The sequence below is a fragment of the Meleagris gallopavo genome, chromosome 28 (genome assembly GCF_000146605.3).
Source record: "Meleagris gallopavo isolate NT-WF06-2002-E0010 breed Aviagen turkey brand Nicholas breeding stock chromosome 28, Turkey_5.1, whole genome shotgun sequence".
Classification (NCBI taxonomy): Eukaryota; Metazoa; Chordata; class Aves; order Galliformes; family Phasianidae; genus Meleagris; species Meleagris gallopavo.
Window position 1 is genome coordinate 4,120,140 of NC_015038.2, and position 25,015 is coordinate 4,145,154.

At 44.1% G+C, this 25,015-nt stretch overlaps 1 protein-coding gene across 2 annotated transcripts; it reads left to right on the forward strand.

The window, feature by feature from the left end:
- The first annotated feature begins 239 nt into the window (after positions 1 to 239).
- ILRUN (inflammation and lipid regulator with UBA-like and NBR1-like domains) lies at positions 240 to 24,038 on the forward strand. 2 transcript variants are annotated; one of them, XM_010724345.3, is made up of 4 exons: positions 240 to 286; positions 11,487 to 11,641; positions 15,984 to 16,181; positions 18,553 to 24,038. In XM_010724345.3, exons 1-4 carry the CDS (start codon positions 255 to 257, stop codon positions 18,912 to 18,914), a joined length of 747 nt encoding a protein of 248 aa, XP_010722647.1. In that variant the 5' UTR covers positions 240 to 254; the 3' UTR covers positions 18,915 to 24,038. The 2 variants fall into 2 exon arrangements, with proteins under 2 accessions (XP_010722647.1, XP_010722648.1); XM_010724346.3 differs by lacking the exon at positions 240 to 286 and adding an exon at positions 3,322 to 3,365.
- The last annotated feature ends 977 nt before the right edge of the window (positions 24,039 to 25,015 follow it).

The window sequence follows — 25,015 nt, forward strand, 5'->3', positions numbered from 1 at the left end:
GAGCGGTGCGGGCTGCAGGCCCCGCTGGGGGAAGGCGGCGGGCCGGGCTGCTGCCGGCGAGGGGGGAGAAGGGCTGTTAATGGAGATTAATGGGGGGGATTTGGGGCTGGGGTGGCCTTAAAGGGGCATTTCTGGGCGAGGCTGCGTGCGGCCGGGTGGAGGAAAGAAGGCTGACGGAGGGTTGTGAAGCTCCGCGGTCTCTGCTCGCACACGGGGCTAGCCGAGCCTCTTCCTTGTTGTTTTTTTTTGACTTTATGAAGGCGCTTTGTGGAAAGCAGAAGTGCAGGTATTGGGGGAGGCTGCAGCTGGGGAGAAAATGTGAGAAAACGGAAAGCGAGGAGTGAGAGTGGTGTGGGGAAACCCGGCGGTTGTCAGAGCGCGGTGGGGTTGCTGCCGTCTGAGATGTGGGGTTTCCTCGTTGTTGCTTCTTGCGCCTTTAAACCCACCTCTGGTAGCGGTCCTGGTGAGCTGGCTCACGTTTGGGTTAGTGCCCGTCTTGTTGTTTACATCCCGTCCCTGCAAAGGATGCAGGGAGGTGAAGCGCCTTGTTTCAGAAATTATTAACTGCAGATACTGAGGCGAACTCTGCTTTACCCATTTTACCCATTAACAGCATAAAATGAACTCCAGAAACTTCCAGTTTGAAACTGGGAGTCCGAGTTGGAAGTCTGGATAGCAACAGTTGGGAACAAAACAAAACTTGCGTGGAGTTGTTGAACTAATAAACAATAATATGACAAAGCAGTCAACTTTGTCTTTTCACTTCTTTCTCCTTTCCTACAGCCCTATAGTAAATATTGCAAATCTGCATCTGCAGAGGGAGTAGGGGAATAACAAATAATACCATTGCAAGCTGATGTGATGTAAAATAAGGCCTCTTCTCCAGAGGAGTTCAGGAGTTTGCTTTGGAGAAGTGGTGCAGGGCAGGAAATGCTTTCTGCCTCATTCATGTGGTCTTGATAATATGAGTAACGCTACCTGTGCTACATGTGACACTGCTGGTGTGGTGTGGGTGTTTTGTTGTTGCTGTTCTGTGATGTTCCTGGGGAGAGGAAACTCCAGCAGAAGCTGGAAAGTGACTGGTGGGGTTACTGTGTATAACCACGGCCTTCTTGGTTTGTGCTGAAGTGCTGCTTTCTTTTGTAGGAGTGAAGTAACAGTAGCTTATGTAGCCCTGGAGCCCTTTTTGTTAAAGATTATATATTTGATTACAGTTGAAGAATCATGGAATCACCAGGGTTAGAAAAGGCCTCCACGATCACTTTGTCCAACCAACCACTGAACCACGTCCCTCAGTCCCACATCCCAGCATTTCTTGAGCACCTCCAGGGATGGTCTTCAGTGATCAGAATGACTTGGATTTCACGACTCCAGCAGCAAAAATTTGATAGCATAATTTTTTTTTTAATTAGGATTAGTTAATTAGCCCTGTTGGATGGAGGTGTGCGTGTGTAAAAAAGGGAAATCTTTTAACTTGGTGTAACATAGGCAGCAGTATGGGAGGATCAGCTGGGGCTGCGTGGTGATGGCTCATGCAGTGGACTTGCAGGCTGTGAGGTGTAGCCTTTCAGCAGCCCAGGCTCAGGCCAGCCATGCTGACAGGTGCTGCTGGTTCTCCTCGGGTGTCTGTGCCAGGATGCTGCTTCCCTGAGCTATGGGTACTGTACAGCTTCTGTCCCATTCCCAGCTCCCACCTCGCTGCAATGGCAGCCTGAATGCACCAATTCCGTTCTCTGCTGTTGCAAAAACTTCAACCAAGCCACATTCCCCTTCTCAGGATGCACCTTTCCTTTGTGATGTTGAAGGACTACATGGAAGTCAGTGCTGTAATCCACTCTAGCCAAGGTGATGTTAGGCAGTGGCACAACAGGAGATTTCGTGGTGTAGAACTAGGGTCTGAATCTTCTATCACCATTCTGTCCTGCAAATAATTCCTCTCAATGAGACCATCAAATCTACTTTTTTTTTTTTTTTTTTTTTTGCTAAAGCTGCAGCACTTCAGTGATATTTCCTCATTCTCTGTGTCAGAATTAATTCTGGTGTGCAGGAAATGGTGAGGAGGTCACAGCAGGGCTAAGGGCACTTGTTTGGTGACTGAGCCCTCTTATTAGATACGTTCATAGAGGCTAATTGGAAAAAAAAAAACAACTTTTTTCATAAATGTGGCAGCCTGCTCTTTGATAATGATACAGTCAGCAGGCCTGAAGCTACTTCCTTGTTGTAGGCCTTTGAGATGGTGCTGCGTGTAATCTGAGCTGTAATGTGTTTTGAAATAATATTTCCAGTGTATTCATTAGGAATTGCATTTAACACTTAAAACAAATCAGCAGTTCTGCTGGGAGAGGTGAGTTATGTTAGCACTGCTTTTCTCAGATCACTCGGGCAAAAGAGTGGTTTGGTGATGGTGAAGAAACACAGAGGAGCCTTTAAAAGTGTGCCCACCTCTCCAGCTCACCTGGAGTCACTCTGTGCTCCCCAAGTATTTTTCAGGCTTAGGACAGTGCAAGAAACTGCCAGCTGACTTTATTGGCGGTGCTGCAGAAATGCTCCAGGTGAATGCATGCATCTGTAGTTTGAGTCTGCTCTTTGATCTTCAAGAAAGACAGGTTAAATGGTTTGAGTTGTCTCTTTCCCTGTTGTTTATTAAACACTTTCCTAGAGCTGTGCCTCTTTGGAATTACACCCTGAATTCTGACTGTGGGCTGTTCTGACTTCTTGTCTTTCTGCACATGCCCTCTCACGGGTCCTGGTTCTAATAGAGCAGCAAGCACGGCTCCCTGTTGTCATTATTTACTGTTCAAAGTCCTGGAGTTTGGGTGAAAGCTTGAACTTTGGCTTTTGGTGTAAAACTAAAAGTGAACTTTTCCAACAGATGCTTTGGCACCGAAGTATTCCTTCTTCAGGAGGAGAACAGAGGCTGAGGGTGTTTTGCTGCCATTGCAACTGGGATGAAAACCCACCCTGCCTGGAACAGCACACACCATCCCCCTGCAGGCAGTGATGTGCCACAGGTTGCCCAAGCAGGCTGTGGATGCCCCATCCCTGCAGGCATTCAAGGCCAGGCTGGATGTGGCTCTGGGCAGCCTGGGCTGCTGGTTGGTGACCTGCACACAGCAGGGGGTTGGCACTGGATGAGCGCTGTGCTCCTTTTCAACCCAGGCCATCCTGTGTGTGCTGAGGTGAAGCTGTAGGTGCTGACTGCAGCTCCCTGCACTGAGGCTGGGAACATGTCTGAGCCTGCACAGCTCGGTGTGTCTCACTCTTCCTACATCAGAAACTCCTTTTGGGAAGTTATTTTCTTAAAATTTGGGCTTGTTTTATGTCAGTCAGCACTGAATGAATCTGCACTTGAATACCTGCTCAAGGTATGGGTCCCAGAGTCTCAGGGTAGGTGGGACCAGGGTGTTTGGAAGTGTTCTTAAATGGCAGCTTAGCCCTGGTCATCAGCACTAAGGATTGGTGTGAGTATACGAGCAGAGGAGGCTTTGCACAGCACGTGTGTATGGTTGGTTTTATAATTGTCAATACTCAGTAAAGATCCATTTCTTAAAAGACGTTGGATTCTTTCCAAGCTGGTATTGTGAAAAGGAAGAGGGAATTTCATTTGCTGGCTGCTATACCAAATTAGAGGGTGAGAGGTTGCCGAGTAAAACTTGGAGCTTCTTCAATTCCCTGGGAAAGTGAATTAATTTGATTTGATGTATCTGGTGGTGCTGGATTGAACATCCTTTGTGCAGCACAGTTGGCTGCGAAGGGATTCCTAATTTGGAAGGTTTATTTTTGTGTGTATATTCCAATGATTTCCAAGTAATGTTTGTTTACATTTCCATTTTTGTTGGGAAAGCTGAGTTCTATTAGTCTGCTAGGTGTGATGCTGCACTTAATGGTGGAGTGCCAGATATTGATGGTTCGCATTATGTTTAAAAAACAAAACAAAAAAAGCCCAGCATTTTATTGTTGCTGCAAGTCCTCGTCTTTTTTGATCTGGCTTCTAGTGGCAAAAGTCTCTTCAGGGCCCTCCTTAAGGTAGATCTCTTCTAGGGGTCCCCTCTTTCTTGTCTTTATTCTGGGAAGAACTTGCAGCTGTAAGCTGGTTTCATCTGCTGTCATATTTCTGTGGTTTGGTTGATGCTACAGAGCTCTAATCTGCGTTCTGTTGATTGCAGGGAAAAGGTTGAATATTGACTTGTAACAAAATTAAAATTGCCTTAAATTGTTGTTTTTATCCCCCTGGGTTGGCTGTTTGGATGCTCAGTGTTGAATGAACCACCTGTATTGCTCAGAAGTGGGAGTGCTTGACTGCAAGTCTCAAGGCATGTTTGAGCTAGTGATGGGTTTGTAATTGCTTTTGGTCTGACTTCGGGTGCTTCTGCTTTCTAGTAAAGATGTTAGGAATCCTTCCCTCAGGAAACCTCAGATCTGTGGATGGAAGCATGTGTGAACATTTGAGATGGAGTGCTGGAGTGTTGCTCAGATCCTCCAAGTACATTTAGGTGAAACATTGGGGCATAATTTCACATAATCAATCGACCATCACAGGCGATTTGCACACGATGCATTTCCCCCAATGAGTAGCCCCACAGTACCCCTGCTCTTGATATCCAGGCTGTGCTTCTTTTATTTGATGAACACCTGCATTCAGGTTAACAGATTCGACTGCTTTGCTGAGCTCTTCAGGCACATGGCGAGAAGAGCTTGGGGTTGAAAAGCTGCAGCTCAGGTACAAGCAGGTCACCAGGTGTTGTCCAAAGCTCTTCAGCTCCTCCCAGCTTAACGTAGCCAGGTTTTTTGGTTTTTGTGCTTGCTGTATTTAAAAGGCTTACTGGTACAATGTGCAATCATCTTTTATTTGAGCCTCCAAATAGTTATGTTCCCAAGATCTATGGGGTGAGACTGTGTAGGAAGCAGCTGTAAGGATGTGTGAAGCCAGGCTGCCCTGAAGCTTGTCAGCACTACCAGGACACGAGGTGGAATTTGTATCCTTCACTGCATCTGCCCCTGCACCAACCAACCTTTGATCATCTGGCTGTTTCAAAGGCCACTTGCAGTGATTACATCACGGTTCCCTGTGTGTTTGGTCTGGAGGAGAGGGTCTCCAGACCTGGGAGCTAATTTGGGTTTGTGCTGCTCTGAGCACCTGTTGGGGAGGTGATGGGGAGAAGTCATAGAACTTTGCTTCTCTTCTTCCTATATCAGATGGTTGAGGTGGAAAACAAGAAGTCTCTGTTCCTGATGGAGCTCAGTACTTAGCAAGTGTTTGAAGTTTTAATCCACTGGTCTGATTAATGCTTGCAGGTGGTGGCCAGCTGAAGGGAATGCAGTGAGAAGTGTGATGCACCTGGTTTTAAAAGATCATTTGGCTTCTGATGACGTTAAAGAGGAGGAAGGATGGAGGTTTGAACTCTGGTGGTGTTACTCTGAAGCAACAGTTGGACTCTGCAGTCCTTACAGGCACGAAAGACAGCAGAAAACAGATCTAACAACTCTTCTCCAGAACAGCTCAAACATTTGACCTGAGTATTTGAGCAAAAATACTTCAACTATAGCGTTTAACTGCAGAATATATTGCAGTGGAGTTGTGCTGTGCACCTCGGGACAGGACTTTGAAAATGGGGTGGTGTGGGATGGAGCTGCAGTCAGCCAGGAGCAGCAGAAGGAGCTGGGTGCAATGTAACGGTCGGCCAGCCGGACTGCTTTACACGCCTGAACTTGTTCTCAGGCAGTTTCTGTAGCTTAATCCCCCTTTGCTTTAGTGCAGACAATTATAGATTGGTGACATGGTTTATGCTGAGGAATTAGCAGTTCCAGAATCTCCTGGTGCAAGCAGAGAGCAGCTTCTGCAGGGACATTCCCAAAATGTTTCAGCCCAGACTGAAAGCTCCTGACTGCCTGCTTCTGGGGGCTCAGCTGCTGGGGATGGGGGCTTAAAACAGAACCTGGCATTGATTCTGTCAGCCAGACTGCTTGCTGCTGCGAGGCGGGGTGCAGTGCTCAGCTGGGAGCAGGGACTGTGATAACGGCCGGCTGGTTGTGTTTGTATCTAAAAGCCTGATAAGGGGAAGTGACTGCTGGTGGGTTGGAGAGCCTGAGAAGGGTGTGCCTCCGCCGTGGCCTAGGTTTCTCCTCCTGCTGTCTCTGCACACTGCAGCCCAGCTGCTGATCACAACAGGTTTCTGTGGACTTCCTGGAACATCCCACTTGTATTTTGGAACTGGCTGTTTTCAGCTGAAAGAGTGAAATGTTTTTCTGTGGCTTTGTATAAAGAAAATACATAAGCTCTGAATTAGCTGGCTTTTTCTCCCTTCTAATTTCAGTTCAAAGCTTTCAGCTTCCCTCTTTTGGGTAATCTGACATCTTAAGTTTCTCAGCCTCATGGTTTAGTGTAGGAGAGATCAAGACTGAAGATAATGGAAATACAAATTTGGCTTTCAGAAGTGGTGTTCATTGAAAGCTAATCATTTCCAGACCTTCAAAATGTCATGGGACTTTTTCCCCCTAAATTGCCATGTGTCATCTCTACCGAAAACCTTTGAAGCCAAGTGCAGGTAAAAGTGCCTTTCCTGGGGTGTGATGGTTCTGTCTCCCCTTCAGCTTTCTCTAATGCTTCAAGGTGCTTCCTGCTGCAGAAGCTCTTTTGGTCAATCCAGTTCCAAAGAAGATATGAAGAGGCAAAAGGAGCGGCCTGAGGATTGCCTCATCGGTTTATGTTTTTAGTCTCTTCCACCTGTACTGTGTAAAGATCCATTATTGAGAGGAAGAAATGATCCGTCTGTTGCATCACTTCTCTTGCACGTTTGGTTTTTAACCACGGATGCCTCGGTGGGTATTACGGTGCTGCACTGCATGTTGCATTTAGGCAACGAGAGCAAGAGCTGTAAAGTTTGACGATTCAGTAATGGAAAGAGTACAAAGCCTCCTACACAGAGCCGTATGTTACTGAGATGTCATTGTGCTCCTGTCTCATTTAGCCTCTGTGTCACGTCTTTCTAGGAGATAACCCCTGAGCTGCTTGGGCACGGCAGGCATTCTGCCACATGTGAGTGCTGAGGCCATGCAGCTGCCTGGCTTTGAACTGGGAGCTGCTCAGAGGAAGAGAAATGTAACCTGGAGTTCACTTCATTGCAGCCATCTGCAAACGAATCCGTTTGTCAAAGTGCTTTCTACTCGACTTAATAATGTCCTCAAGTTGCTGTCTGTGTCTGATCTAAGTGCTGCATGCGGTGTGAGATCTGAAGTTGAAGGCTAAATTGGCATTGCACTGGAAAGGTAACCTTTGTTTTTTTCCTGACAGCCCAGGAGAATCAGTGCTGGAAGAACGTTGGCTTTCTATGGCTGGCGAAGGGCGCCAGGAGCCCATAGGAGCAAAGTCTGCATGCAGTGTTTGAGGACGTGTGGCTGTCTTAATCTGACTTGGATTCATCAAAGACTTTAAAAGAAAACTTCTAGATTCCTGCAATACTTACAGTTAGAATTTTAACTATCGAGTCGTTGCTTTCTACTGTAACTGTTACTTTGGAGTAACAGTTACTCCAAACTCCAAAGAATTACTGGTAATTCTTGTGTCAACAAGTGCTTCAGAGCATCAGCCTGCGGTTAACAGGGGTGTTTTCCCATAGCTCGCATCCCTAAGCTGCTGGGTTGAAAATCAAACCCAAATACGATTCCCTGCGTCTGCTCTGCTTTGCTCGAGGCCGATGTGAGTCTCAGTGCCACGGTTTCTTCCTTCTCGTAATGAGGAATCGGATTCAATTAAAAGCAAAAAAATCACTTCCAATTACCCGTACATTGCTCTTCCCTTGCCCAGCCATTCGGCTGTATGGAGAGTGCTCTGGTTTTCGAATTGATTTGGAAGAGTTCCTTTTATTTTTGAATTCTGCGCGGTGACCTAGTTAATTGGGAGTAATTACTGTCTAAATATATTGGTTTAACATAACAAAAGGCTGTCTGGAAGAAACATGGGAAGGGAGAGAATGGCTCGAGATAAACCGCCTCTTCGCAAACACTTAAGAGTTGTTAAGGGACATCTCCAGAGCTATTAGCAGGGAAGGTTTTAACTTCTATTGTAATTTAGCTCCTGAGACCTGAAACCAAACGGCGGAGCAGAAAATGGACTTGAAAAGGAACACTTTCTCCCGTTGTGTGGGAGAAAGCACTGCGCTGGAACACACTTGCTACCTGAGACATGTGGTGCCTTTGGAGAGGAAGGAGCAGGGCGCTGGAGCTGGGTTTGGTTGATGATAGGAAGCTACAATTTGCTGCCTTCTCCCCCCTCTCAGGACTGAAACAGAGCTTTGCTTTGGTGGTAAGAAGGCTCACGTTGTTGCTGTGTGATTTCTGATTGCAGGAGGCCGAGGTAAAACCCTGCCAGACCTGCTCTGTGAGCATGGCAGAGCCCTGCTGCCCTCCTGGAAGGGCCCAATTGCTTCATGTGGGAGAGCATGACACCTTGGAGGGCTGTGCTGAGAAAGAGACAGAAATATGGCCATCCCTGTAATTAGGATAGATCAGTCATGTAAATTGCACAGGCTGGGCCGGGCATGCTCATCTTACAGCTCCAAAGTAGTTTGGTTTATGATAGTAATTGATATCACATGGCAGGGAGCAAAAGGGGTAAGTGTGGTGCAAGTCACACCTGGGAGTGAAAGCAGGCTGGCATTAATGTGTAAGCAGAAGCTTTCAAGTGATAACTCCTTTCTCTTCAGTTTTAACTCCTCATTCCCCTCCCGGGAGGATCTGCAGTTTTATCTGGGGCACGAGGGTAAAGACCTAATAATAACAGCAAATATATATAGGCAAACTTCAGGGAGTCGTGTCTGTGACCTCAAAGTCTCCTTAGCAGCATTTCTTTGTAAAGCCCACGAATACTGTGCTTACAGTAGAAAGACAGCAGTATTCAGTCCTACAAATGATGCTCAGTCTGGAGAATGAGTGAGTAATCAGGCTGAGCATTTTACAGCGGTGACCTCTGGACGTGGCCCTCAAGCAAAGGGCTGCATTCACACTGATACCTGAGTTTTCTTGCTCGGAAAGAGCAGAAACAAAGCCAGCAGTGATAGGTTGCTTTCTTTGCTGGTTGTGTAAGCAGAGAGCATGACTAAAATGTGAGCGCTGACTGTCTGCAGTGCCGTCCGGCCGCTCAGTGGCATCTCTTCGGGCTGCCTGTGCTGAAGAACTTCAGTCAGATTTGCTTTGTCATCCTGACTTTGGCTCTTGCAACTTTCGATTTCTCCTCCGTTTCTGGAAGCTTCCTTTTAGTTCTCCATACAAAGGCCATTGTGTGTTGGAACGCACCCAAGTGTTCACCCCCAACCCAAACCGGCTGCACGCTGATCAGAACAGTGGGAGCGGGGAGGTGGCTTTGTGATGTGTGATCACAGAAGGCTGGCAAATCTGTTTTTTAGCGTGTACTCTTCTTGAGTTAAAAGCTAACTGTATGCTGCGAGGACTGGAGTTGTTTCCCAATGGCAAAGCAAGCAATGAAATATGACACAGGGAGGGGAAGAAAGTTGGCAGGGAGCCGATGTGCACAAATAGCCCACTACCTTTGAAGCATATTTACAGCCAAGCAAACAAAACATGATGCAGGCTGCCTTACAACGGATTACAGCAGCAACCTTCCCCTTGGAACTTTTATTTTCTCTTTCTTAATGTCAAGAAAATGTCATTTCTACTGATTCCAGCACTGCAGCATGCAGTATGGTACGTCTGAGTGGATTAGGAAGAGAAAGAGCTGTATTGCTGGCTGTTAGCCTTCTTACAATACCTTTTGCGTTGGATTGCTGTAATGCAGGAAGAAATCAAAGTGAAAACTGAACTCTAGGCTGTAGTGTTGGCTGGTTGAGTGAACAGGAGTCTCCTGGCACAGCCCTTCTGCGAGTTATGTAAATCTGGTGTGGTGTATCAGCAACAGGCGGCCGGTGATGTAAAACGGAGCATTTGTCTCTATTTATTGGCTAATGTGGCACGCACCCTTCCTGCAGCATTGGACTGAGCTGTCTGTTTAAATATAGCCCTGACACTCCTAAGTAGAAAATGCCTCAGGCTGAATAATGACTGCTGGTCTGAAATGCAGAGTTGTAAATGTGGGAGTCCTACAGCAGGGCGCCTCTGGGTTCCCGTGTGAGCAGCAACCAGTGATGCTTCTCTCCCATGCACTTCTGATTTTACTCCATGTCTCCCTATTACTTTTTTTTTTCCTTGAACACTGTAGGAATTGAACAGGAGGCAGTTTCTTTGCTCACCGTTTCAAGGCTCTTTCCAGCTGGCAGGCAGTCCAGAAAACCCAGTGTTTGCTTTTTCTCAGGGTCATGCTGCAAATGTTTTTCTTGTTTTCGCCTTGGCTTTCTGGCTCTGGTTTAGACACATGACACTCCACCAAACAATACTAACTTGCAATAAATCACCATTCCCATCTAGTGCAGCTTCTCTTATGTGTCTTTAGTTTTAGGTGGTGATTCCTGGTTCTGGAAGGTTTTCTTGTCTTGCTTAAAAAAAAACACAAAAAAAAAAACCAGAGTAGCTCTGTAATTACAAATAAGAAAGCAATTGCTTTGTCCACTGCTTCTGGAGAGATTTTACTCATCTCCATTCTCACAGCACTTACTCACAACGTGTAAATTAGGGCCACAACCTCCCAGACATGCGTAAACAGAGGAATTACATGCCTTGCCAAAACACTTACATAATGGCACAGTAGTATATCGTGGAATGGCAGCTGAGACTCATGGATCCTCTTCCTGTTTGACTGTTCCTCTTTTCAGATTAATTACTGTTTGAGTTTCAGCTAAACCGTGACCATGAATCAATAGCATTTGTGGCTTTCTGAATGTCTGTAATGCATCACAGACTTGCACTGCTATTTGTTTTTATTCAGGAAGAATGCTTGTCTCAATGGTTTAAGTTCCTTTGAGCCATGACTATCAGAGACACCTAATGATTAATAAATAGCCTTAGAGTGCTCAGCGCTCTTATGACCGTATGTTTCAAAAGCAGCAAAGCTCGAGTTATTTTCCGTAGCTGCTGATTCTCTTTAGCCTTCAGAATTATCAAAGTGTGTTCATTCCGTGGTCTTTTGGACCTTTCACACCAAAATAAAACAGAATTTGAGTTGTCTTGAAATTAGCCCAGGAAACAAGGCCAGTAAGGAAGCAGCTCTGTTTACACGTGGTGCACAACGCTTAACCTCACTGTCTTTTCAGCTTATTGTCAGGTCTTGAGAGAGAGCTAATGGCTCAAAGGCATTATAGACTCTTAAGTATCAAAGAAAATGAGAATCTGGCTAGAAATGTTGCCCTGAAGTAGTGTCTGTGGAAAGTAAAATGCTGTATGTTGAATTTGGATAGCTTGGAAAATCCAAGTGTGATAATGGTGGAAGCTTTAGGAAAGTGCAAGCAGCAGAGCTGATATAATCTGGATAATATCTATACTTAATTGTCAGAACCCGACCCTCCTGTGCTTAAGATTATAAGCTGCTTTTTGCTTTCTAGGAATCTACAAGCAGCCATTGGAGCCTATTATGATTTTGAGAGTCCAAACATCAACGTACCCTCCATGTCCTTTGTTGAAGATGTCACCATAGGTGAAGGAGAGTCCATCCCTCCTGACACTCAGTTTACAAAAACATGGAGGATACAAAACACAGGTAAGTCTATCTGACTCGAGCAAAACCCATGTAATGTGTATTATGTGATAGGGTGGCAGACCTAATGGAAGAGAGATTGCTTAAGACAGTAGGTTCACCTGCACCTGCCTTGGAATGAAGCCACGCTGCTGCTGAAGGAGGTCGCCTGCTGCCCTGTCTGCATTCCCTTCCTACGTCAGCACTTCAGGTTTTGTGGCTGGATGTGGAGCTCTTCTTCCTCCTGTCATCACAGAAACAAAAGCTCTAGGAAACTTTTGGAGGAAGAGGCATATAAATAGAAAATGAAGTGCTTCTCTTGTTTTGCTTTTTGTAAGGGAAGTTAAATCTGAAAATAGGTTGAGGATCCTTAAGTAGAATTATGTTCACTTGACAAATGGAGTACACCTTCAAGTCAGTGAAGAGAGAGATCCTTTCAAACCTTGAAGCCTTTCAGCTCTGGCCTATGTACGTTACCACTACGTTTTATTACTCTTTTTCTGATTGCCTGCCATTTGGTGGTTGGGCTCTCAGTATTAACGTTCTCTGTGGATGCAGTGATACCACAGTCTGAGAAGAGGTAGCTGTGTGGCAGGCACCCTTTTTAATGCACTTTTGGCAGAATGGCTTTTTCATGCTTCAGGAGAATGCAGAGGTGGAGAGAGCAAATTCCTGTATGAAATAAATCAAAGCAGTGGCTGCAATCTGGGAAGTGAGACTGGGCAAAACTGCTTAATCTTTAGGGATGTAGTCAGAGAGATCTGAGGATGCAAAGGGGAATACCTTGTCTTTGACTGTTGCAATGACAGGATGTTGCATGAATGTTTAACCTGTGTGTCTGAATTTAATTGACCTGCTTGCACTTTTGTGAGGAAGAATGATAGCATGACAAGATGTAATACCATGAATCATCACGAGTAACATACAGCTGTGCAAGTGTCTTTACTTGAAAATGACTGCAGTACTCAGTGCTGTATGGATTTGTGCCAAATACTGAAGTGTAACAAAGACTAAAACTCTATTAAAAATCTAAGAATTTAATCAGGATATTGGAGGTGAGAAGTGTGCATGTGAGAACACTGATTTATAAGCATCATATTCTAAAAGAAGGATTTAGTTTCAATTTTTTTCTGCCTTTTTTTTGATTTAGTGAAATAGAAGGGTAGCTTGACAGAGACAAGAACTTGCTTGAACTCTTGTAATGTGCAAAATTGACTGGAAAAGTTTTATAACTGTCTCAAGTCTTAAAATGTAGTAAGATCTTGTTTCTCCACTGTTAGTATCTTAAATTGTGTGAGTTATGACTGCACCCCCTACATAGCTCCTTTCAGTCTCCTCCTTCTCTTGTTCTTCTGATGTATTCTTTCATGAATGCAAATTCAGCCTTAATTTAACATCCTTGTTCAAGCTGTTTTTCACTGTTTGTGATGTGTTTGACCTTCTGAAATCCATGGGCCTGCTGAAACGGGGAAAAGAAGTTCATCTTGACTCACGAGCTCCTGGCGAGGCCAAAATTTGTTTTGGCTTCTGTGTGGGTTAAAGCCCAACTTGTTAAAAGTACATCTGTGCTCGAAATACTGGTGCTGGAGGCCAAATCTTGTTAGAACCATGCTGTTGAGGCATGTTTTAGTTAAATGCACCTCCACATACTGTGTTGTGACTACAGTTTAAAGCAGAACCAGGGCATATTAAAACCATTTTGAGGTTAAACTAAGATATAATATCAAAAGACTACGGTGTTTCTAGATAATATCTGCTTGTTAGGCAGATAACTGAAGTAAAGCCAAGGTTTTTAACAGCTCTACAGGAGCCCTTGATTAAATGATTTCAGTCCTAGAACAAGAAATACCTGAGGCATGTGTCACCCCAGCACTTGGTGTCTGACGAGTATGACAAGCACAGCTCTGGGAGACTCTCAGTTTTAGGCACGATAGCAATAAGCCAGGTTCAGTCAGGTTTTTGTGTTATTAAAAGCTAATATCCTGTTCAGATATCTTCCAGGATAGTGCTTGGCTTGTCTGCTCAAAGACAAAGACGTATAATAGAAGCAGTGCTAAAAGACCAGCAGAATTTAAAAGTTGTATTTCTTTTTCCCACTCTGCCCCCAGCTGCTGCTGGCTCTGCGTGCAGGACAGTTACTGCAATTCATCATCTCCTGACAGATGAGTGTACTGAAATAGAATGACATAATCATCTTCATCAGTGACCTGGATGGAGGGTCAGAGTCCATCCTTAGCAAGTTTGCTGATGATACAGAGCTGGGAGGAGTGGCTGGCACAGTGGAAGGCTGTGCTGCCATTCAGTGAGACTGGATGGACTGGAGAGCTGGGCAGAGAGGAACCTGATGAGGTTCCACAAAAACAAGTGTAAGGTCTTGCACCTGGGGATCGGTACAGGGACTGGGGACAGCCCTGCTGGGGTGGAGCAGTGAGCCCACAGTGTGCTCTTGTGGCCAAGAAGGCCAATGATATCCTGGGCTGCATTGTACAGAGTATGGCTAGCAGGTCAAAGGAGGTGATCCTCCCCCTCTGCTGTGCCCTGGTGAGGTCACATCTGGAGTGCTGTGTCTAGTTCTGAGCTCCCCAGTTCTAAAAAAGGTAAGAGATCTCCTAGAAATAGCCCAGTGGAGGGTGACAAAGATGTTCAAAGGGTATGGAGCATCTCCTGTGTGACGAAGGGCTGGGATCCCTGTTCCTTCTGGAGGAGAGAAGGCTGAGGGGGGATCTCATCACTATTTCTAAACATCTAAAATGCAGGAGTCACGTTGATGGGTGTGGACTCTCTTTAGTGGTAAGCAGCAGTAGAACAAGGGGCATCGAGCTGAAGTTCCATACTGATGCAAGGAAAAACTTCTGTGCTCTCAGAGTGACGGAGTGCTGGAACAGATTGTCCAGAGAGGTTGAGGAGTCTCCTGTATGACCTGCTGTAGTGAATCTGCTATAGCAGGGAGCTTGGACTCGATCTCTAGAGGCCCTTTCCAGCTCCCACAATTCTATGATTGATTCTTTTTATGGGGTTTATTAATTGCAGCATTCTAGGCATCTTTGATCCTTAACTGATAAAAGCCACACTGTTTAAACTAAACCCTATTGCTGGGCTGCTAACCTTGTCAGAGGAGACTTCATACTTGACACCCCCATGCCTTAGTCTGAGATCAGCTAATCACTCAGCTTTTCTCTTTCAATTACCTCCCTATCTCTGCAGTGTTTCCAATTGTAGCAGTGTGGTTTCCACTTTGAATATCCAATTTTATTAGCTCACATCTTTATTTCCTTGCTAGATGGAGAGTTCCATAAATAAGGATTCTACCAAAAAGCTATTCCTTGCCATGTTTTCACTGAAGCATCCACAGGGATTAAATTAGCAGACAAGCTGTTTTGCATCCTTTGCAGGATGCTCTTGGAGGTAACCTGAGGTCAGATCAGCATCCACCACTCTGGCCTCAGAATAGACTTTGAGTGGTTCCAAGCTTCTTGGTGGTTCCTTCAATTAACTGTTTCCTACAACCTTAGCCAAGCAGAAGGTGTTCTCAAAGTCTTTGGCCTGCCACAAATTGGAGAAGAAGCAAAAGAAAATTCTGCTAAGCTTTGTTTGTTTGTTTGCCTCGGTACTTGTTATCTTTGGAGGAAATGGCCGTGTTTGCATGCAGTAACTGCTTTCTGAATCTTTCCAGATTGCCAGGTCGCACTGTCACTCCCAGTATCTCCAGTCTAAACACTGTTCTCCATAAATAAATCATATGCTCGCAATCATTTCCACCATTTTGCAGGGCTGAGAGAAGAGTTGGTGCAAGAAGGGGTGCAAATCCTTTTAAAAAACAGTACTAGCTCTTCAATTGTAATTCAGAGTATGAGTTTCTCTCGAGACTAACAGGCTGAAAAAGGAGTGAATGCCTGAAAGAAAATGTTTCCAGCACTTTGAGATAATAACATACATTTTGATGTTGAAAACCTCAGGAGCTACATGTAGGGAGGCAGAAATGAGGAAAAGAAAAATGTCTCACCTCTTTGTCTGTAGTATGAAGTGAACGTCAGTTATGTTGATTCTTTTTTTTCTATTGCAGCTGTTGCACTGTGATTCTGAGGATTTTCCTGCATAAAGAAGAGCTGAGATTATTTCAATAGAAATGTGATTTTGCCTGAAAAAACTGTATTCTTCTGTATCCACTGCTGGCTGTGATAATTATATCACACACACACACACACACACACATATCTATCTATCTATCTATCTTGGTATTCCTTTAACTGTTCAACAGTTGCTCAGCTGTTTTAATAAGTGTTTCACCCAATCTCATAAAAATGGACACAACACCTTTTCCTGGTGCACTGTTGCTAATTTCTTTTTTTCCTCTGCTTAATCCCAGGGACAGAGGTATGGCCTCCAGGAGTTTGTCTGAAGTACGTTGGGGGAGACCAGTTTGGCCATGTAAACATGGTAATGGTCAGGTCCCTGGAGCCCCAGGAGATTGCAGATGTCAGCGTTCAGATGTGCAGCCCCAGCACAGCAGGAATGTATCAGGGACAGTGGCGAATGTGCACTGCCACAGGACTGTATTACGGAGGTGAGTGATGCCTTTGCTGGCACTTCTTCATGATATTCCCATCATAAACAGAAAGCTCCTGTTCCCCTGCAGACACTTCCCTGATAACAGTGATAATCTACCCATAATCTTTGTGTGATTTATTGGAATTGCTGTTGGCATGACACTGTGCTGTGCAAAGATAACCAAACTAACAGTTGTGGACCGACCTTGGTTTCCATATTGAAAATGTTGTGCTCTGCTGGTCTGGTGGGCAGTGCTCACTGCAGTTAGATCTGAAAGACAGAATGCTTGCCTTCAGTGAGCTTTGACTAAAAGCAGAAAGGTAGAGAGATCTGCCAGCTCTGAGACTAAATATAGAAAGCAGAGAAAGCATCAAGTGAGCTGCCTGTTGTCTTGGTCAGCACAGAGCTGTTTTCTAAACATTGGAACAAAGCTCTTAAAAACAAAGGAGCTGGTGCAGTTCTCCTTGAGGCTCTTACCCTGTCAGAATTCTTTCAAGTTTTTCAGTGCTGATCATTACAAACTACATACAAACATAACATCTAAATGGTGTAAACCCAATCTGACAAGTTTAGGAAAAGTTTTAATAGATAAACTTGGTAAACATCTACTGTAAACTGGTTTTCTGTGTTTAAAAATCACTTTTTGATAATTTTGTACAATGCCTTGGGCTGAGCCACTAGCATCTTCATTCATTTAGAGTCTTGTAGTCATTTTTAGCCAGCTGTAGTTTATACAGAGAACAGCTTTGTGTCTGTTTTGGCAGTTGGGAGTGTCCCAAGTACACGGGTTTTGAGTGAGAGATGTTAGCACTGCGAGTCAAAAATAACTCTTTGCTCCATTTCTTTGGCAGAATTGTCAGCAGGAGCAAGGCTCTGCTGTGTTGCAAGTGGATGTAACTTGTCCTTGAAGTGTTTGCATAAATTAGGTTGGAAGCTAGAAAGGCCTGTTCAACTTGCATTGCCTGCCACCAGCCTGTGTGTTTATTAATCCAAGGCTTTCCTACATGCCAACAAACAAACAGCTTAAGATCTCACTAAATTTCCCCAAATTGCACACTTTGTAAGAAAACCACCTGCTAATTAAAATCTTATTGGCAAGAAAGCTTAGAGCTGCCTTTGCTTAATGCTTATTTCCTGAGCTCAGGTCCAGCAGGAAGGTGAGACCCTGGGCTGCTGTGCCTGCTGGCTGGGTTTTGGTCAGGCCTGCACCAGGGAGAGCCAGAAGTGCAGTGTGGGATTTGGGTGCTGGCAGCGTGCTGTGCTCCTTGAGCAGCTGGGCTTGTGTAGGGTGGTATCTCACTGTCATTAATTGGGTTACAAAATGCAAGCTAACGAGCTGCCTTGCGCGTGGTGAGTGACTGGGAGGGGTGTTTCAGTGCATGAAAGCTGTTTGTGAAGGCGGTGGTGGTAAAACTGCACAGAGGTAACTGCTGTCTCCCTCCCCACACCATTGGTGACAGCACAGAAGACCCCCTTGTAGGCTGGCACTGTGGGAAAGCTGGAGCTTGAATGACGTGTCACTTGAGGTCCTGGTATTAGATCAGCTGAGATTAGGTATTGCTGTTGTTAATTTTGTAGCTCCGTGCAGCAAAACAGAACTGGAGCACATTTAATGGAGAGATGGGGAAAAAAAAAAAGGCAGTAGAATTGAATTTGGATATGTACCAAGAAATGGGTTTATGTGAATATGCCATAGTGTTTGCATGGAGTACAAATGAATTGGTAGGTAGAAAAACAATCTTATCTGTGTACAAAAGGCACACATTATGTAAGACCTTGTGTATATTCTTATGCTAACCAGTAGTTTGCAAACTTGTGTAACAGTTTACCAGTCTAGATAGGTGTCCACCTGCTGGAGACATCTTGGAACTAGAATAGAGATAAATTAATGTGAGCTGCAATAAATCTAGTTATTTTCCAAACAACCCTTCTTGGTGTGTATGGTTTTTAAGAGCCAAACCTTCTAATGCCGAAAAAAAAATAAAATTACCTTTTCTTTACCATCAGAGCAGGTTGGCAGTGATTCTGTCTGGTTCTTGTTTCAGTCCTGCTGTGTAATCTTGATTAAAGTCACTTGCAGTTTTCTTTTTTCAGTGCAACCTGTTGGTAAAGTGAAGTATGGAGTTTCAGGCTGTCATGTCACCTTGTTTTTTTGTATGACCTACCTGGTTCCTTTAAGTTCAGTAAAACTGCCTTGGGTTTCTTGAAAGTTACGACTTGATTAGTGCCTAACCACTACTTCTGATGCTCCATGAAATGTGTTAAAAGCGATCCATCTTTTTTCCTACTATATAGAGTGAATTCATGTCCTGTTTGTTTTTTTTCCTTCTCTCCCCATCTCCATAATCTCCATCCAGAATGACCCAAGTGTCTTTCCTTTTCCTCAGATGTCATCTGGGTGATCCTCAGTGTGGAAGTTGGAGGACTTCTAGGAGTAACACAGCAGCTGTCATCCTTTGAAACGGAGTTCAACACACAACCGCACCGCAAGGTAGAAGGAAACTTTAACCCATTCGCCTCTCCACAGAAGAACAGGCAACCAGATGAAAACAACCTAAAAGACCCTGGGGGTTCTGAGCTAGGCACAATCAGCAAAAACACGTGGGGGCCTGCTCCTGACCAAATTGAACAAGATCAGAATGGACTGTCACAAAACTCTGTAAATCTCTCCCCCAGCAGTCACTCGAACAACTTGTCGGTAGTGACATACAGTAAGGTAGGTGCCCTGGGAGAACAGGAGAATGGGTAGGTGATGAGACTGTGATGTATGTAATAGTTCTTCATTACAAACTGCAAAGCCCTTCCCTTCTGCTTCTGCCAGACCTGCTAAGGAAGGTTTTGAATTTGACTGTCCGACTCTGCCAACTCCTCATGTTATATTAAAATACTTTTGCCTCTAATAGACTCTACCAGATCCACCTTTTCTTTTTGTTTTTGCTTCGAGTCCTTCTTAAAGTTTATATAATCTTGTCTGGGTGCTGTAACTATCAGTGGCTGGAGCCTATTCCAGCTGCATGTGCAAATAAGTCAAAATATCTCTCAAGATGTGTTCCTGAGTTTTACATAATTAAAAAGAGAAAAAATAACCACACCTCCAAAACTTGATATTAACCAGATGACTTCTGATGCTTTTTTTTTTTAACTGGTGTGGAGAGACTGCAGAGCTCAGTGTTTTGATCCCAGAAGCTATCTGTCAGGAACAGTCAGAGGACTATTATTGTGTCCTTGTCTTGTTTATAATTGTAGGTGACTTTTAAATTATCTTTACTTTAAACCTCTCTCAAAAGCTTGCTTGGTGGATGCTATAAGAGTCTGAGTGATATTTTGACTTTTTATTTGCTTGTGTGTGAAAAATGAATTGCAGGATTATTTACAATTCAGAATCCACCTGTTAATGCAGCCAGTATGTGTAGGTGTGTACTGTCTTATGTCAAACTAGTTTGATTTTTAAAATCCTTCAAAAATGCTTTACTGTACTTTAAGCAGGCTGTGTAGGACAATAACACTTGGTTGCTGAATGACTTAATAAAGCCCTAATGTTAGTTCACCTACAGCACTTTAGTTCCTAACTGGATGAACTCCCTGTCCTCTACCAGTGGATCATATTTTAGTGTCCTACTTTGCACCAGGGCTATGCATTTTTTTAACTGATGGCATGCATGAGAATAACTATCTGACAGGCTACAAATCCTCCTTTTTGTCTTTTGCACCTCGAAGATCAATTTTTAATAAGCTCTGTTGGCTTCTGCTTCAGGATTTTCACTCACTAGAGCTGAAATGGATGGCTTTGAAAATAAGTAAAAATAAAGTCTTTCATCTATCAGCTCAAATAGAACCTGGGTTAACAGCGACTGAAGGTCACTGCTGTTGAAGAGTTGCTGGATGGCAGTGAAAACTTTCACAGCAGGGTTTGCTGGATGGATGGACTGTTGTCTGTCTTAGCAGAGGCATCCATGAGTTTCTTTGCATAAACTTCACCTCAGGAGCCTTGGGTGGAGGGTGCTGCCCTGCTGTTGTTTGTTGTACATTTCCCAGCAAAGTTTGGTGGGGAGGGGGATGGAAATATGAGTTAAGTTACAGCTTTGAAATGCTGGAATTGCCTAAACCTTTCACAACTTAAATATGAGGTTAGATTTAGATGGGTGAACTCCCTTCTGTTTTGGTGTCAGCTTTAGACTGGAGGTAACTTTTTTTTTAAATCTTTTTCCCCCCTTGCCTGTATTCTCAGTGCAGCACTTGGCAATTGCTTTGTAGTTGATTTGCACTTGCAGGTGGATAGATGTGGAACTGCTAAGAGATGCACTTCAGAGAAAGCTCCTGCACAGAAATCCTGGAAATGGGGTTTTGGCAGTAATGTGGCCTTTGATTATTATTATTTTTTTCACTAGGTCTCTCCCTATGGAAAATTCCTTGCCCTTCCTACTGAAATTAAGGTGACGTGAGTGCCAGGAGGCTGGGTGTATCAACAGGCTCTCTTGGCTGAGGAATAGTAGAATATTTTGGCTTTTCTAAGGAAGAATACAGGAGTAAGAAACGTGCCTATTTGAGGTGCAGAGGACGTAGCATATGCCAGTTATACTGCAGAGAAGAAAAGCCAGGGAAGAGACTGAGGCTCTACAAAGATGCTCTCGCTAAATTTAAGAGAACTGGTCTAGCTAGTAACCCAAAGTTCATGAACATTACTCTTATGGGATGAGTCATTGTAACCTAACCCCAGACGTAGGGTAGGTGGCCTTCCTTCTCTTCTTGTTCCTCCTTTTATTCACAGCATGTGGGTGGTTTTGGGGTAGATCTGAGGTAAGTCTTGTTTCTTGCTTTCTTTTAGAAGGGATGACTTCTGGAAAGAGGATGGGCTGTGTAAGAGGTTCATTGATCTATTTTTTTTATTGAGGTCTTTGTCTCTCGCAGTGTTTTCTGTTTGTGACGTAATACAAGTTAGCTTTTGTTTTGGAAGTAATTATTAAGGGTAGGTGTGAAGATGAGTCTTGTTCCAGACATGCCCTTTCTGTCCAAGGCAAGAAGCATTATGCCACAGATTTCATACTCACCTTGGTACAGTACCTGTGGTACAACACTGCCTGGAGTGAACAGATCTCAGTAGCTTTGGCATCCTAGGTATTTGGTCTCATCTTAGACTGTCAGCTGAACACATTTGCCTTCCCTGGTTTAGGTTTTGCACTGCTGTGTGCCTCCTTTCTTCCAGAAAGATTTGAAGCTTTCAGGAAGATATTTTTTTTCCCCTAATGTAATGTAATGTGTGAGCAGCTGAGGCTCACCTTAAATGGATAAGGGCTTGTTGAGGTGATGTTAGAAGTATTAAGCCACCTGATCAGCAGGAGGTGTGCAGCTATCTCTGGGAAAAAGCTCTGTCTCATAGCCTGCTTCAGCTGGCCCACTTCCCTCTCCTCCCTAGAGCCTGGACCTGGACTGCTGATTGAATGGGAGAAGGAGAACTATGACATTTAGAGCCATTGTCTTGTGACAGAGTAATGATGTGAGAGGCTTGATTTCAAGATCTGGAAACAAAGGTTACCGTGGGTTGGCTGTCTAGATGCTTGGATATAGGATACCTGAATCTTACTTAACTTGGGCAGAACCTCTAATATTTTTATTTCCTTTCACACCCCCAGATAGCGGATTGAATTCCTAGTCATGTTTAGCACACCATCTGGTGAGATACAGTAAAGGGGGAGGTTTAAGGTTCAGTTAAGGCCTTGTCTTGTATTTAAAAGGGTTATAAGCCCTTAATATTTCTCAGATTGGTGTGGAGGTTTCCCCTCTGCAGAGAGACTGTGAAGGATCCCAGCCACACAGCTGCATGAGAGCATGAAATCCTGGAGATGAAACGAGCTGTTTCTGGTGGCTGCAGTTGTAAAACATGCTAGAAGTTGCCAGACCTTGTCTGCATTAGTTCTCGCTCTGGTGCAGCTGAGCAGGTGTGACTTGTCCTCTAAAATTCCCCAGTGGAGCCAGGATCTCTGTGATGCTGATGTGCCATCTGCTGCTGAATGAGACTGGTGTATGAATGTTCCACACATGGAAACATTCAGAGAGCTTTTCTCCAGCAGCACAAAGCACGTGGTGCAGATGCTGTGCTCAGTGAAACAAACTTTCCTGGGGAGATAAAAGACTGTTCTGTAAGCAGATAAGATGAAACCTGTGACACAGTTGAAAGAAACTGAGTGTGGTCTTTATTCCTGCTGTACTATATGCCTTCCCTGGGTCCATCTTGCTCACCTTCTGAAATGATCTGCTGGAAGGTAGATCAGGGTCTGTGTTCAGGGCATTGCTTGAAGCATGTTGTTATATCTATTCCCAGTGGAGTTTTTTGCATGTTCTTAGAATCAGACGTGCTTTAAGTGCAGGATAGGATGCTTATCTCAGGGTAGGGATGAGCTGTATTAGAATCCAGATATACCCATGCATGGGTATTTTATTCTCCTCTTTGGCATCGCTTTCTCTCTGTATTCTCAAGAGAGATGAGGCGAATATAGTTTCCTTCTATTTACTTGCTCCTGTCTCATAGCAACACTGTGGAGGTCACTGCTGCTCACTTGTGACAGTCTTTTACATTAAAAGCACAAGATGCAGTCTTCTAGAGCCTGGGGAATTAGAGTTAAATTCCTAAACGAAGAAAAGAAATGTACAGATTGAATGTCTAAACGAAGATTTGAAGTGGATAGCCATATACTGACGCTCATATTGTATTTGTCACTTACATGAAAAAAGTATATAAATCCGTTGCTGAGTTTAGTTGCCTGCCCATGTGAATTGAGGTATTGCTGCTTTCTTTGTAGTGCAGAAAACTGCACGTGGAAGTTCAGACCTGCAACGATTCGCCCATACAAAACAAGTTGCATTGTCACTGCCGTTGCAAAAGGCATTCTACAAGTTGTCTGATGCTAATCTGTTCTGTTCTTTGCTCATGCTGTTCTTAAAAGGTGATGTAATACAAGCATATTTGGAGTTCAGAGTGCCACCTTATTTCCCTTGCTGTATTTATGCTCCCCATCATCATCATTCTGTGTGCAGCTGAACTCTGATCTGTGCTAAATTGCAGTTTTATATAGCTAGGGGAAACCAAACCTCGCTCTGCCCCGAGAGCCTTCTCACTGACTTCCCCTCTCCAAGTCTAAAAGCTGCTGCTGCTCCTGGAAGTATGCTTCTTCCAAACCAGGGCACTCTGATTGGCATGTTTCTGGAGAACCTCTGTCAACTTCAGATAGTTTCCAGTGGAAAAAAAAAATCCTGTTTGGGTACCAAACTATATTTGTAGGTAAGGAAGATGCCTCAGAAATGTGTTTACTTCCATGTAGACAAGAAGCTCCTTCTATTCTGGTGTCTGGGCTTTAAATTGGACTGGTTAACACATGGCTAAATTGATTCAGAGCAAAAAGGGGAGAATACTGGACTTGAAACTACTGGAGCTAGTCCTTGACAGCCACACTGCTGCACAGCACATGCAGGTTAAATTGGTGTTGCATGAGCTGGTTTGTTTATCTGGTGAAAGACTAACATGTTTGGGTGCTGCATGTTAGCTCATCCATGAAAACAAACAGTCCTGTGCTTTTGGCCTGTGGGAAATGTGGTACAGTGCAATTTTAGCTTAACTGTGCTCCATTGCAAGCCACCAGTTTCCCTGCTTTTTATCTCTGCGGACTAAAAGCACGCTGTTGATTAAGTTACAGGAGCAAAGTTGTTGCATGGTAACTTAATCATGTAGCTGAGCCCTCGTGTCCTTCGTCAGCTCTGTACATCTCCACTGGCCCTGTAGTGCTTGGCAGCTGTGCATCAAACTCCTGTCTCTCTTTGAGTGTACCTCGTATTGATCTTGACTCAGTTACAAAGGTGAAATAAAGATAGCTATTTGAAAGCCTGTGTTGTGATGGTTTATGAAAGATTAACTTAATCTTGGTTTCATTTCAGTGCTAACTAAAAAGGCTCTGCGTTTTCACAAGTCTGTTTGAAAAGGGAGTTGAATGATTCTCCTGTTTATTTCCTCACATCCAGGTGCTGTGGGTGTGAATGTGGAGGCTCTGCTGTGCTTGTCTGGCCTTTCTTCTAGCACAAACCCATAGCATTTACTGAGCATAGCATCTAACTGTCCCAATCTCAATTCCCTTTTAGACAATAAAGCCAAATGATTACTTATAACAATTTTAATGTACAATCTGCTTGAAAAAACAGGGTCCTCTGTGCTCGTGTATTTGTCTTAATAGCCAGCATGCTTTCACCAGCAAGTTAGCAGTTACCTCTGTGGAAGACACTGGGAGAACTGAAAGTAAATTTGCAAAGCTGCAGCTGAGCTTTTCATAAAAACAGCCACCTCATTGTGAGAATAGAAGGGAATTCACCAAAAATAGTGTGAAACACTCAGCTAAAATATCTTGGGAAAACTGCGTTGGCATGCAGAATTATTTTTGCATGTTTATGGTGTGAAATCTTGCATACAAGGGATAATTATTCTTGGAAATGTCCTACAGTGGAGGTTGGTATTTGCATTGCAGAAGTAACTGCAGGCTTTATGTACGAGGATGCTGTTCTCACTGTTCACCGAATAAAAGTAATGAGGAACAAATGTTCTGCAAAGAGCTTGCACCTTACTGAGGAAGAGGAAAGTATTCTTCCTTCACAGAAGGGGGTGAGGGTTTCTTGCTGAAGAATATCACAGGAAGGATATGCTCATAAAAACACCTGAAGATTGCTGTTCCTTTCCTGACATGTTGCTGTCTATTCCCACCCAAGTCCCCAGGTTTTAACAGGAACCGAAAAGCACAGAGCTTAATGAACTGCTTTAGGATGCAGAGATGTGCTTTTAGAATCATTAGGTTTTTCTTTTCCCCCCCCTCC